The 13940-nt window shown below is 37.4% G+C and overlaps 1 protein-coding gene across 1 annotated transcript in view; it reads right to left on the bottom strand.

Moving 5' to 3' along the window:
- Positions 1-6481, bottom strand: part of LOC121385847 (zinc finger protein 208-like) — a 44848-nt gene extending 38367 nt beyond the window's left edge. The window contains exons 1-2 of the mRNA XM_041516636.1: positions 6374-6481; positions 918-2492 (exon numbers count right to left, since the gene is read on the bottom strand). Coding sequence (XP_041372570.1) covers positions 918-2154 — 1237 coding nt within the window. The 5' untranslated portion in view covers positions 2155-2492; positions 6374-6481. The remainder of the gene's footprint in view (positions 1-917; positions 2493-6373) is intronic.
- Positions 6482-13940: the final 7459 nt, after the last annotated feature.

The raw sequence follows: 13940 nt of genomic DNA, 5'->3' as shown, positions 1-13940 counted from the left end.
AGTTGATATTAACATTAATATTTCAGGTTCCCCTAGTATTTGTTTTAGAGTATATATATAATAAATAATATACAAATGTCTGCGATGTTAGTTTTACTGGTTGATACAGTGAGTCCATCACGTTGGTTATTAGGTTATCAGTCACCGAATAAAACAAGTTAACAGTCAAAAGTGATAGTAGTAGTATTGTTAAATCAGAACACTAAAGTAATACACAATTATGATATAATGAAGCATTTTGTAAATCTATAATACCTTAAACCCGATACAAGAAAATACGCACTAACATTAATTAACATCGACTACTGGAGGTAATTTGTTAATTCTGACATATAGTCTTAAAATACAGTTAATATATGTTTTGAGTCAACTAAGAAAATCAATGAATAAATAATTAAAAGCTGGATTATTGTCTACTTCTTTTCATTCAGTCACACAATCCTCATCGGAGATGGATACACACTTTTTTGTCTAGAAACATGTCACTCAATCTACATCTTCAGTTCAGTTCCCCCCAGTATGAATCAACATATGTTATCTTAAGCTGAAACACAGAGCAAAACCTTTTTGGCACACTTCACATTTGAAAGGTTTCTAACCAGTATCAATCAACATATGCTGCTTTAAGCTGAAAATCTATGCAAAACATTGTGGACACACATAACATTTGAAAGGTTTCTCACCAGTATGAATCAACATATGTTGTTTTAACCTGGAACTCTGTGTAAAACATTTGGTGCATACTTCACATTTGAAAGGTTTCTCCCCAGTAGGAATCAATATATGCTGCTTTAACCTGGAATTCTGTGTAAAACATTTGGTGCATACTTCACATTTGAAAGGTTTCTCCCCAGTTTGAATCAATATATGCTGCTTTAAGCTGAAATTCCATGCAAAACATTTTGGACACACTTAACAGTTGACAGGTGTCTCCCCAGTATGAATCAACATATGCTTCTTTAAGTTGCAACTCCGTGTAAAACATTTTGTGCACACTTCACATTTGAAAAGTTTCTCGCCAGTATGAATCAACATATGTAGGTTTAAGTGGGAATAACGCTTAAAACATTTTGTGCACACTTCACATTTGAAAGGTTTCTCCCCAGTATGAATCAACATATGCGTCTTTAAGTTGGAACTCTGTGAAAAACATTTTGGGCACACTTCACATTTGAAAGGTTTCTCGCCAGTATGAACCAACATATGTTTTTTCAAGAGGGAACTACATGTCAAACATTTTGTGCACACTTCACATTTGAAAGGTTTATCGCTAGTATGAATCAACATATGCTTCTTTAAGCTGTAACTCTGTGAAAAACATTTTGTGCACACTTCACATTTGAAAGGTTTATCGCCAGTATGAATCAACATATGCTTCTTTAAGCCGTAACTCTGTCGAAAACATTTTGTGCACACTTCACATTTGAAAGGTGTATCTCCAGTATGAATCAACATATGCTTCTTTAAGCTGTAACTCTGTCGAAAACATTTTGTGCACACTTCACATTTGAAAGGTTTATCGCCAGTATGAATCAACATATGCATCTTTAAGCTGTAACTCTGTCGAAAACATTTTGTGCACACTTCACATTTGAAAGGTGTATCGCCAGTATGAATCGACATATGCTTCTTTAAGCTGTAACTCTGTCGAAAACATTTTGTGCACACTTCACATTTGAAAGGTTTATCGCCAGTATGAATCAACAAATGCTTCTTTAAGTTGGAACTCTGTGAAAAATATTTGGAACAGACCTCACATCTGAAAGGTGTCTTGCCTGTATGAATCAACATATGTAGGTTTAAGTGGGAACGACGCTTAAAACATTTGGTACACACTTCACATTTGAAAGGTTTCTCCCCAGTATGAATCAACATATGCTGCTTTAAGATGGATCTCTGTGTAAAACATTTTGTGCACACTTCACATTTGAAAGGTTTCTCCCCAGTATGAATCAACATATGCTTCTTTAAGTTGGAACTCTGTGAAAAGCATCTGGAACAGACTTCACATATGAAAGGTGTCTTGCCTGTGTGAGTCAACGTATGTAGGTTTAAGTCGGAACGACGCTTAAAACATTTCGTGCATACTTCACATTTGAAAGGTTTGTTGCCTTTATGAATCATCATATGTTGTTTTAAATCGTAACAACGCATAAAACATTTTTAACACACTTCACATTTGAAAGGTTTTTCTCCAGTGTGGATCTGCATGTGTCTTTTAATGTTAGCCTTGGTTGAGAAATCCTTTAAGCACATTCCACACCTGAAAGGTCATTCGCCAGAATGAACTCTAATGTGCATTTCTAGAAGAGACTTGGCTTTACAACTCTTTGAGTAGACTTCACATTCGAAACGTCGTTTATCCCTGAGCGACATGTTGCTTTCCAGATGATGATCTTCAGCTGATGTTTGCCAGACTAGAGTCTACTCTGTCCTCATTAAACATCTGGCGTGCCTTCAAAGTTGCAGTACTAGTATCTATACAGCTGGGACTGAAATAGAAAATCACTAATGAATTGATAAAACAGAAACTAAGAAAGACACACAGACACACACACTTTGGTGGCACATCGTTTTGACACCATGCAAACTTTGGTGACAGTTTAACGTCATGCAGCGATGGCGGCAGTTTTGAAATCAGGCACAATCAGTCTGACGGTGTCGGCGTCACGACTAGTAATCATGGGCATGAAAGAAAATTTCCAATTTAGTTGATTTAATTTATGTAAGTATGTTATAGGTGCTTTCGTTAGTACTTTAAAACAATTATATTAAATAATTATTAAATGCAAAATTAAACGTGAACACAAGCAAATTACCTAAAACGAATGTTTATTATTAAATGCTTAAACATTTAAAAAAAAACGTCAATTCAATTAATTAAGCAATTGTCAAAACAAATCTTGCTTCAGAAAATATCTATTTAAAAATATTCTACAACAATTTAATTGAATAAAAAAAAAAAACAAAAAAAAAAAAACGACATATAAGACATGTTGGTACTTCAGGTCTCTGAGAATTGAAAATCTGCGTGACCCATTTATCGGTTACGCAGAAATAAATCCAGGTAACCCATTTCATTTTTACGTAACACGTCATATCCAAGAAAATGGTGCTCCAAATGTTGCAAAAAAAAAGAAGAAGAAAAAAAAAAAGGTTACACAAAATTAGATTTGCGCGAGCAACGCGCGAACGAAACGATCGTTCTCGCAATTTTCTGAGCCGTGCACTGAATAGTAAAGCATAATGATCAGACATATGAAGGTGTGGCGAAGGTAAGTGAATATTTGTGGAGGGGACCGACTGGTTGAGATTTGTTAACGAGAAAATTGAAAAAAAGAAACAAATGTTTTATTTAACGACGCACTCAACACATTTTATTTACGGTTATATGGCGTCAGACATATGGTTAAGGACCACACAGATTTTGAGAGGAAACCCGCTGTCGCCACTACATGGGCTACTCTTCCGATTAGCAGCAAGGGATCTTTTACTTGCGCTTCCCACAGGCAGGATAGCACAAACCATGGATCACTGGTCGGTGCAAGTGGTTTACATCTACCCATTGAGCCTTGCGGAGAACTCACTCAGGGTTTGGAGTCGGTATCTGGATTAAAAAAAAAACATGCCTCGACTGGGATCCGAACCCAGTACCTACGAGCCTGTAGACCGATGACCTACCACGACGCCACCGAGGTCGGTCGAGAAATTTGAAAACGATGTTATTAAATACATTTTCCTGCAGAGGGGGCGGGACGTAGCCCAGTGGTAAAGCGCTCGCTCGATGCGCGGTCGGTCTGGGATCGATTTCTGTTGGTGGGCCTATTGGGCTATCTCTCGTTCCACCCAGTGAACCACGACTGGTATATCAAAGGCCGTGGTATGTACTACCCTGTCTGTGGGATGGTGCATATAAGAGATCCCTTGCTGCTAATCGAAAAAGAGTAGCCCATGAAGTGGTGACAGCGGGTTTCCTCTCTCAATATCTGTGTGTCCTTAACCATATGTATGACGCCATATAACCGTATATAAAATGTGTTGAGTGCATCGTTAAATAAAACATTTTCTTTCTTCCTTTTTCCTGCAGTGAAATGAAATAATTACTTACAATGAACAACTGTACGATCCAATCAAATCTTGAATAAGAGACAGTCGAATTTCTATGAATTACTTTGTATTAAAATGTAGCTGGACTCTGGTTTGGTAGAACTGGGCGGGACGTAACCCAGTGGTAAAGTGTATGCCTCATACGCGGTTGGTATAGGATCGATCTCCGTCGGTGGGCCCATTGCGCTATTTCTCGTTCCAGCCAACGCACGACAACTGATATATCAAAGTGTGTGTTGTCCTGTCTGTCGCATGGTGTAGATCAAAGACCCCTTGCTACTAATGGAAATATGTGGCTGCTTATATCTCAAAACTACCAAATGATTGACACCCAATAGCCAATGATTAAAGGGACACGCCCTAGTTGTTAACCATTACGCCGTTGTTTTTCGCTATTAAACCCATTTTTTTCACAAATAAAATTGCACTTTACTTACCGTTTATTATTTAGAATATACATTTCCATTCACATGAAGTGTTTTTTGGTAATCCTGGTAATCCTGGTGTTTGTAATACCACAAAATGCATTTTTCGTATTTCATAAAATGCCACGGGCCTCTGAGAAAAAACCGTTGAGCAGACAAGGTCTAATCTATTTTTAGAGGGGATATTCCCATTTCAATGTCACAGACGTTGGTATACCACGTGACCGTTATCATTTTGGTTCGGTTTGTTTTCTCGTGCACGGTTCGCGCAATCAACATCCGATTTGTTGTCGTTTGCTTGTTGTTCATTTGTGAGATTTTTCTACACAGTTCGTTGAACATTTTCAGTAACAATAAAGTTCAGACAAGTAAGTATCTCAATACAAAACGTTACAAACCCTTAAAACCAATAATTTTGCTAAGTCTTACGATATCTGGATTCGGGATACAACCAGGACAGAACAGTTGGAACATGTCCAGGAGAGGTGAAAGGAACGCACCCCAAGTCTGTGCGCACTCTGTGAAATTTGTCGTGACGTAGGCATTGTTGTGCTTCGAGCGACATCTACCGGTGACATCAGAATACTAACTTTCAAAATTATTTCAAGCAATTGGGACATGGGGATTCCCATGGTATTTATCGATATAAAACCTTCTTTTTCACTCCATTTGATAAAAACGTGTGTTACAGGTTTGTAGATTAACCAAATTATAATTTATTTTCGCTGGATGGAACTAGGGCGTGCGGCTTTAATAAATCAATGTGATCTAGTGGTGTCGTTAACCAAAACAAACTAAACTGGTCTTATATCAGCCATGTTTAACTAGGGACGATAGAACTGCCTTTGTTGCTGTCAATTCATCTAAGATTATGACCGGCCTCGGTGGCGTCGTGGCAGGCCATCGGTCTACAGGCTGGTAGGTACTGGGTTCGGATCACAGTCGAGGCATGGGATTTTTAATCCAGATACCAACTCTAAACCCTGAGTGAGTGCTCCGCAAGGCTCAATGGGTAGGTGTAAACCACTTGCACCGACCAGTGATCCATAACTGGTTCAACAAAGGCCATGGTTTGTGCTATCCTGCCTGTGGGAAGTGCAAATAAAAGATCCCTTGCTGCTAATCGGAAGAGTAGCCCATGTAGTGGCGACAGCGGGTTTCCTCTCAAAATCTGTGTGGTCCTTAACCATATGTCTGACGCCATATAACCATAAATAAAATGTGTTGAGTGCGTCGTTAAATAAAACACTTCTTTCTTTCTTTTTTTCTAAGATTATGTGTTGATTTTTAAAAGCCCGATATTGCATTCCGCTCAGTCCGAAGCAGTGTTTCATTTCGGTTATCAGTATATAAGTATAGCCTGAAAGTAAATATCAGTTTGTGTATAAAATGGAAAAACCCAAACCCACACGTGCATACATATCATCATAATTGTTTTTAGTATACCCACCTGATGTTAAATCGTTGCTCTGTGTTAAAGGTTATAATCGCAAAATATGTATCTGGTTTTGTCTTGATTATATGTCAAAACTATCAAATGATTGACACCCAATAGCCAATGATTAATAAATCAGTGATCTAGTGGTGTCGTTAACCAAAACAAACTAAATTGGTCTTATATCAGCCATGTGTAACTCGGGACGATAGAACTGCCGGCGTTGCTGTCTATTCATCCAAGATTTTTTAATCTGATATTGCATTCGACTCAGTCCGAATCAGTGTTTCATTTCGGTTATCAAGTTACAAGTATAGTCCGAAAGTAAATATCAGTTTACGTATAAAATTACAAAAACCACTAGTGCGTGCATATCATCATATTTTTTTCAGTATAGGCTACCCACCTGATATTGGAATCGTTCCTTTTTGTTTATAATCGCACAATACAACAAATTATACCAATAAACTAAATTCACCATGAGAAAAATAATCGAGTCAACACAAAGTTTCAGTGACAAAGTAAGCGGAAATAGACACACTAATCTGACCCGCTGTTCGGACCATACTCACCGCGGACGGCTATTATCATTGTTGCGAGGAAGGGTGTGGGGGATGGGGGACAACGATCCCCCCCCCCCCCCCCCCACCCCCCTAGTGTTGGAGTGCGAGTGCGAATAATTTTTACATGCTCATATATCACTAGAGTTTCATACATGTCCGTCCCGGGGCCTGTCTCTGGAAAGCCTAGTTCATCAAGATAAACCTCGCGGCGAGGGTTATCTTGCCTAGCCATTCCGCCATTAGCAGTTTCTGGACAACGGTTCCGAGGAATTTTGCTCGGAACGAAATTGTGGTCAAAATAACGATTACTATCACATTTTCCCACCCTAATCGTATATTGTGATCTATTTCGAGCTCACTAAGACCAAGGAATACTTACTTTTAAACGATCTTCACTTTGAATTAAAGGGAAAAAAAGTCCAACTTTACCGAGCGGATTCTAACAGCCACTTTCTAGCAGACAATTACGCTGGCAGACAATTTCAGCTGACACGCATGGCGACGTTGTAAACACCGGACTCATACATTCCCGCTCAGGTCCAGTTGACAAAACACTATGCCCAGTAAAGTGAAAGGGGTTGGTGAATTATACAACTGTATATGAAGAATAGGGGTACAAAAATAACGAGATGTTTGCCTTATGTGATTCCTCTTTTGAAGAGGTCACACTGGCTAAAACAATTCGTACAATACAATTTTACGAGTATGACTGTAATTGTTACTTCAGTATTGTAATGTATTTGTTTGTTTACGTGTATCAACGTTTTCTGAAGCGAGTTTGGCCTTCGTGTTATTTATTCATACTCAAGAACTATTTTCCTGGTCATGTAGCCTAACCAGTATCTTTATTTTATTTTATGTAAATAATAATAATTAAATAAATAAAACAAATTAAGCATTAAATAAAAGAAGAAAGAGGAATTGTTACAGAGATCCATTTTCTTAAACGAGATCGAAAATCATTGCATCATGTGTTTGCATTTTTAGTAGGTTACAAACCAAATGTGAAATATATCGCTGTGTGTGTGTGTGTGTGTGTGTGTGTGTGTGTGTGTGTGTGTGTGTGTGCGTGCGTGCGTGTGTCGTGTCGCGTGTAAGACTCTACACATCGGAATTTTGTTTCTTAGTGAAATTGTCAAAATAAGTCTTAGTACACATATAGAATACTAAATGGTAAAATTGACACGTGTTCCCTTGCCCCACGTTACCTTCGTAAGACAATGGCATACGCAGATGGATGTCAGTGTATGGGGGTATCTACATGATAATACCTGTCTAGTAGGGCATGTCTGTTGGTAATATTACTTTGTATTAGATTCATTTGATGTTGGCTATCTGTGTGTGTAGTTAGTTCTGCTACTTTGATAGTTCTGGAAAGATGGGATGGGGACAACTGACATTTAATCTTAGCTGCCACATTTGTTATTTTGTTATTAATACATTTGGTTACACACTGTAAAAACTGTATTAGTTACACAAATTACACGGTATAGTCAATATATTAGGAATAAAAATTGTATTATGCTCGTCAGAGGCTCGCATAATATGTTAATTTTATTCCTAATATATGATATTGACGATACCGAAACACACGAGGGTAATAATCGCTTTATCATATAATATCAAGCTTGATATAACGTCATTACTAGATATTCAAATAACGTAAGAATATGTAGCGCGGTGTATTTTTGAATGGAAATGACGTCAAACTCGAATGACGTCATTTTGGATGTCCTTACATCAAAATAAACTAGGGCTTAACGTTTTTTTTTATTTATTTTTTTGAAGGCTGCACAGCTATCAGTGTAAAATTATTATTGAAATGTTTTTATTTGATGACTTTGAAATGCATACGTCAATTATGGAGTGTCACCCAAGTACGTTTGCTTAAATGTCAATAAATGTAGTGCCGTGACTTTAATTAATTTACATCTATTTTGGAAAGTTATCAAATTCTTAAAGTATGTGATTTGAAAAATATCACATACTTTGATGCACTGAAAATGTAAGATTTTATATGATATATATATATATATATATATATATATATATATATATATATATATAGTCAAACCTGTCCTAGCGGCCACCTGTACTAAGCGGTCACCTGCCCTAAGCGGCCACTTTTTTCCTCCCAAACGATTTATAATGTAAATGCACCTGTAATAAGCGGTCACCTGTCTAACGCGGGCAGCGGCCACCTAAATCAGATCCCAAATCGGTAAAATACCTGTATTAAGCGGTCACAGTAAAGTTTTACTATTATAGAAAAGGGATATTTTAACAACAGCGATTAAGGTGCAGCAGATAACCGATCTTCACACCTTCAGGAATACTAATACCCATTCAGTCCCGACATCTCTACTGCATATCAATTAAGAAAGAATGACTGGATCACTACCTCACAATTGAAATAGCAAATAACACCCCTACAAAAAATCGATTATGCACACGTGTAACTCGTGATATTGGCGATGGATATCATTATTTATTCTCTTGTGCCTTCTTTAAGGAACCCCGAAAATGTTTCCTAAAACAATATTTTTATATAGTACCCTGAAATTTAAAGAATTATTTACCGGTAATAAAATAGGTGTCCTAAGAAAACTCGGTAAATTAATTAAAATAATTAATGATAAATTAAGAAGAACATAGATCAATCTGTATCAATATATACCACACCACTCGAAGCTTTATGTTGTATTGTATTATTGAATATATCCATTTCTATATTATATACTTATAAGATTTATTGTTTAACAGTCTCCTATAAACCCCGTCCTATCTTGTCATGTAAAACATTGTTGTTCATGTTTCCCTATATGCCGTTGCCTAACGGCCTGGGTGTAATAAAGTTCTGTTCTGTTCTGTTTTGTTATTTATAAACATCTTATTAGAAAAGAAGAAATATTTTTTATAATTTACCAACACATTTTATTACTTTAGTTATTTTTAAAATTAAAAATGATTTGAGTATTTTTTTTCTAAGTAATATTTTCTGTGGGGTATGTATGTAAACAGACTCAAACGTCAATTCAATTAATTAAACAATTGTGAAAACAAATCTCGTTTGAGAAAATATCTATAAAAATGTTAAACAATTTAAAAGGAACAGACCCTAGTTTTTAAACACAAAGGCATACTTTTCACCTAGACCCTAGTTTCAACCTGTAAAAATGGACACTCAGTTTAGTTAACGTACAAAGATGTAACAAATTTGGATACAACAGAGTAACAAAAAAGCGTATGTGACGTTGAAATACCCTCAAAAATAGACTAAAACGTGACTCCATCACCGTTACTTCTCAGACGCATTTTGTGGTATTAGAAACACCATAATGACCGGAAACACTTCGGCTGTTCGGGAATGGATAATTTAAACAATAAAATATAAGTATGTTTGACTTTAGTGATCACAAACGGCCGTAATAGCGAAAAATATGCCTTAGGGTTTAAAACTAGGGTCTGTCCCTTTAATTAATTTTTTAAAAATCTGAATTAATGCTCAAAAGACGCCCTTTTCCCATTCATATAGTGGCTAGATCAAAATGCTTTCTTTCCTTTCTTAGAACCTATCAAGACAATTTGCATGCCATGGCTGTGGGATGGTGCATATAAACGTTTCCTTGCTATTAATGGAAAAATGTAGATGGTTTCCTTTCTAAGACTATATGTCAGAATTACCAAATAAATGTTTGACATCCAATAGCCGTTGATTGATAAATAAATGTGCTCTAGTTGTTTCGATAATTAAATATGTTGGACATGTTGGCACTTAATATTAAAACATAGGTAGGGGAAAATTGAAAACTAGATGTTATTAAATACACTTTCTGGCAGTCTACAAGTAAAATTCAGAGTTACAAAAAACGGATAAATTCAACTATTTTTAAATGTGCCCCGCCTTCTACGCCAGTGTTGAATAAGAACCAGTCGAATTTCTACGAAGGACTTTGTATTAAAATGTAGCTGAAATCTTTTTTGGTAGCACATGGCGGGACGTAACCCAGTGGTAAAGTGTTCACCTCATGCGCTGTTGGTATAGGATCGATCTCCGTCGGTGGGCCGATTGCGCTATTTCTAGTCCAGCCAATGCACGACCGATATATCAAAGGTCGTGGTATGTGTTGTCCTGTCTGTCGCATGGTGTATATCAACGACCCCTTGCTACTAATGGAAATATGTATCTGGTTTTGTCTTGAAGATTATATGTCAAAACTACCAAATGATTGACACCCAATAGCCAATGATTAATAAATCAATGTGATCTAGTTGTGTCGTTAACCAAAACAAACTAAACTGGTTTTATATCAGCCATGTTTAACTCGGGACGATAGAACTGCCGTCGTTGCTGTCTATTCATCCAAGATTATGTGTTAATTTTTTTTAATCTGATATTGCATTCGACTCGGTCCGAATCAGTGTTTCATTTCGGTTATCAAGTTACAAGTATAGTCCGAAAGTAAATATCAGTTTTACGTATGAAATAACAAAAACCACTAGTGCGTGCATATCATCATAATTTTTTCAGTATACCCACCTGATATTGGAATCGTTCCTTTTTGTTTATAATCGCACAATACAACAAATTATAGGGCCTACTAATAAACTAAATTCACCCACAGAAACATAATCGAGTCAACACAAAGTTTCAACGACAAAGCAGACGGAAATAGACACACTAATCTGACCATCTGTTCGGACCATACTCAATGCGCACCGCTATTATCAATTTGTTTTTGTTTGTTTGCTTTTTGTTTGAGTGTGGGTGGATGGGTGTTGGGGACAACTATCCCTGGTGGTGGAGAACATTTACCCAATCCGTTAAAAACAATGGGTGCATTGGGACAAAATCAGTTGGCCTATAAAACGTATTTTCATCATTCTGTGACCTCCGTCGGTGGCCCAATTGGCTATTTCTCGTTCCAGCCAGTTCACCAGGACTCGTATATTGCTGCTAATCATAAAGAGTTGCCCATTGAGTGGCGGCAGCGGGTTTCCTCTGTCAATATCTGTGTGGTCCTTAACCATATATCCAACGATATATAACCTTAAATAAAATGTGTTGCGTGTGTCATTAAATAAAACATTTCCTTCTTTCTGTGACTGTCACAAAGAGAAAATAATCGAGTCAAACGTTTCAGTGACAAGACAAGCAGAAATAGACACACTAATCTGACCCGCTGTTTAGACGATACTCAATGCGGACCGCTATTATCATTGCGGGGAAGGGGTAAGGCTGGTTGACAACTATCCCCATAACTGCACACTACAGGATAGTCGGAAGCAATTAAAATTAAAATTGGTACGGCCATACAAGCAATGTATATGATGATATCTATACTATGCGAGCGCCATTGAGAGAGAGAGAGAGAGAGAGAGAGAGAGAGAGAGAGAGAGAGAGAGAGAGAGAGAGAGAGAGAGAGAGAGAGAGAGAGAGAGAGAGAAACACAAAAAACCCCACGTTCCTGGCCCAAAATGTGTTAGATCGAAGAAAAAGTGATTATTTTCACCTGTGATATTCTGTGTAATAAAAGTGTACAAGCATGGGCGTATGGGGACTTTGATTTAGGGGGGCTGGAGGGGTTGATTTGCCCGAAATTTTACCCAGATAAAAACTACCAAGTTTTTATTCTTGCTTTACCCGAATTTTTCCCACTGTTTTGCCCGAATTTGGGGGGGGCAATTGCCCCCCCTGCCCCCCCCCTGCCCCCCCTCCCCCCCTGCCCCCCCCCCCCCCCCCCAGGTCGTACGCCCATGTGTACAAGTTCCAGTTTCACGTTCGTTTGCTGTTTCTTCAACTACAACACAGAGAGTACTGTTCCTCGTCGTGATGCATGGGTAGCACCATTGTCATCGTTGTCTTCGAGGGTGGCGAATATAGCAGACATTCAGCTGTATCTCGTAAACATTTTAAAATTATTTCTATAGACATCTGTGGTAATGTGGGGCCGGGACGTAGTCCAGTGGTAAAGCGTTCGCTTGATGCGCGGTCGGTCTAGGATCGATCCCCGCCGATGGACCCATTGGGCTATCTCTCGTTCCAGCCAGTGCTCCACAACTGGTCTAACGAAGGCTGTGGTATATACTATCCTATCTGTGGGATGGTGTATATAAAAGATCCCTTGCTGCTAATCGAAAAAAAGTAGTCCATGAAGTGGCGACAGCGGGTTTCCTCCTTCAATATCTGTGTGATCCTTAACCATATGTCCGACGCCATATAACCGTAATTAAAATGTGTTGGGTGCGTTGTTAAATAAAACATTTCTTTCTTTCTTTCTTTCTTTCTGTGACAATGTGTTTTACGTGTTGTGTTCATAGTTCAACGAAAAAGTGGTTTTGTTTTTAAAACACTGACAGCTGGATACATTACGACAGTGGTTTCACCATAACGATTGTTGTATTCTTTTTGAAGAATATATTAAAGGGACATTCCTGAGTTTGCTGCATTGTAAAATGTTTCCGACTAATAAAATATTTCTACGATTAAACTTACATATTAAATATATTTTCTTGTTTAGAATATAAGTGTGTGTATATTCAATGTGTTTCTAGTCGTCTTAATATTTGTAAGAAGCCCAAACTGGATTTTGTCTTCAAATAATTTCGTACATACGAAAAAATCTTTTTGAGGAAATAAAATGAAATTTAACCTAGTACAAATACTAGAACGATCAAAACACGTTTAATATACAGTCACTAATATTTTGTGCTTACAGTCGTCAAAACGTCTGTTAGTCGATAACATCCTAAAAACTGCAGCAAACTCAGGAATGTCCCTTTAAGGTATACTTAATTGAAATGCACCATTGTGTCGTTCTTGAATGCGACTCTTTGATCTGTTTACATTGTCTTTTATTAATAAATGATCGTCATTTATTTTTGACACCCAATAATCCATGCCTTTTTGGAGCTGGGATGTCGATAAATATTCAATTTAATTAAATTCTTGAACTTGAAATTCAGTGCATGTCTTTTACTTTTACTCTCGTCAGATGTTCCCAAAATCTGTCGGTAAAGTGAGAATTGACTTTTCCGTACATTCCAGGCTGAATAGATGAACGAGACACATAACTACATGTCACGAAAGACCTACAAAAAGTACAACAGCAACAACACAAATGGTGCCGTGCGTATACATACAATACATTATACTGATCATTCATGTGTTCATCAAATAACTAAAATACTGTTAATATGTTCAGTGTGACACCAAAGTCATTTCACTTGATTAAGCGAAGATTAAACCACACACGTCCATTGTTTTACACGTTTATTGTATCACAGCATTGAAGTGCCCCCTATTTAAAATCCTCCGCTATCTTCGGTTTTTAGAAGCGAATAGTATATTGCACTGATCTCTCATCAAATAATTGTATTTATTCTATGTTAAGATGTTCAGTATCACAC

The sequence above is a fragment of the Gigantopelta aegis genome, chromosome 12, assembly GCF_016097555.1.
Source record: "Gigantopelta aegis isolate Gae_Host chromosome 12, Gae_host_genome, whole genome shotgun sequence".
Taxonomy (NCBI): Eukaryota; Metazoa; Mollusca; class Gastropoda; order Neomphalida; family Peltospiridae; genus Gigantopelta; species Gigantopelta aegis.
The sequence above is the reverse complement of the archived record's forward strand: the minus strand, read 5'-3'. Positions and strand labels throughout refer to the sequence as shown.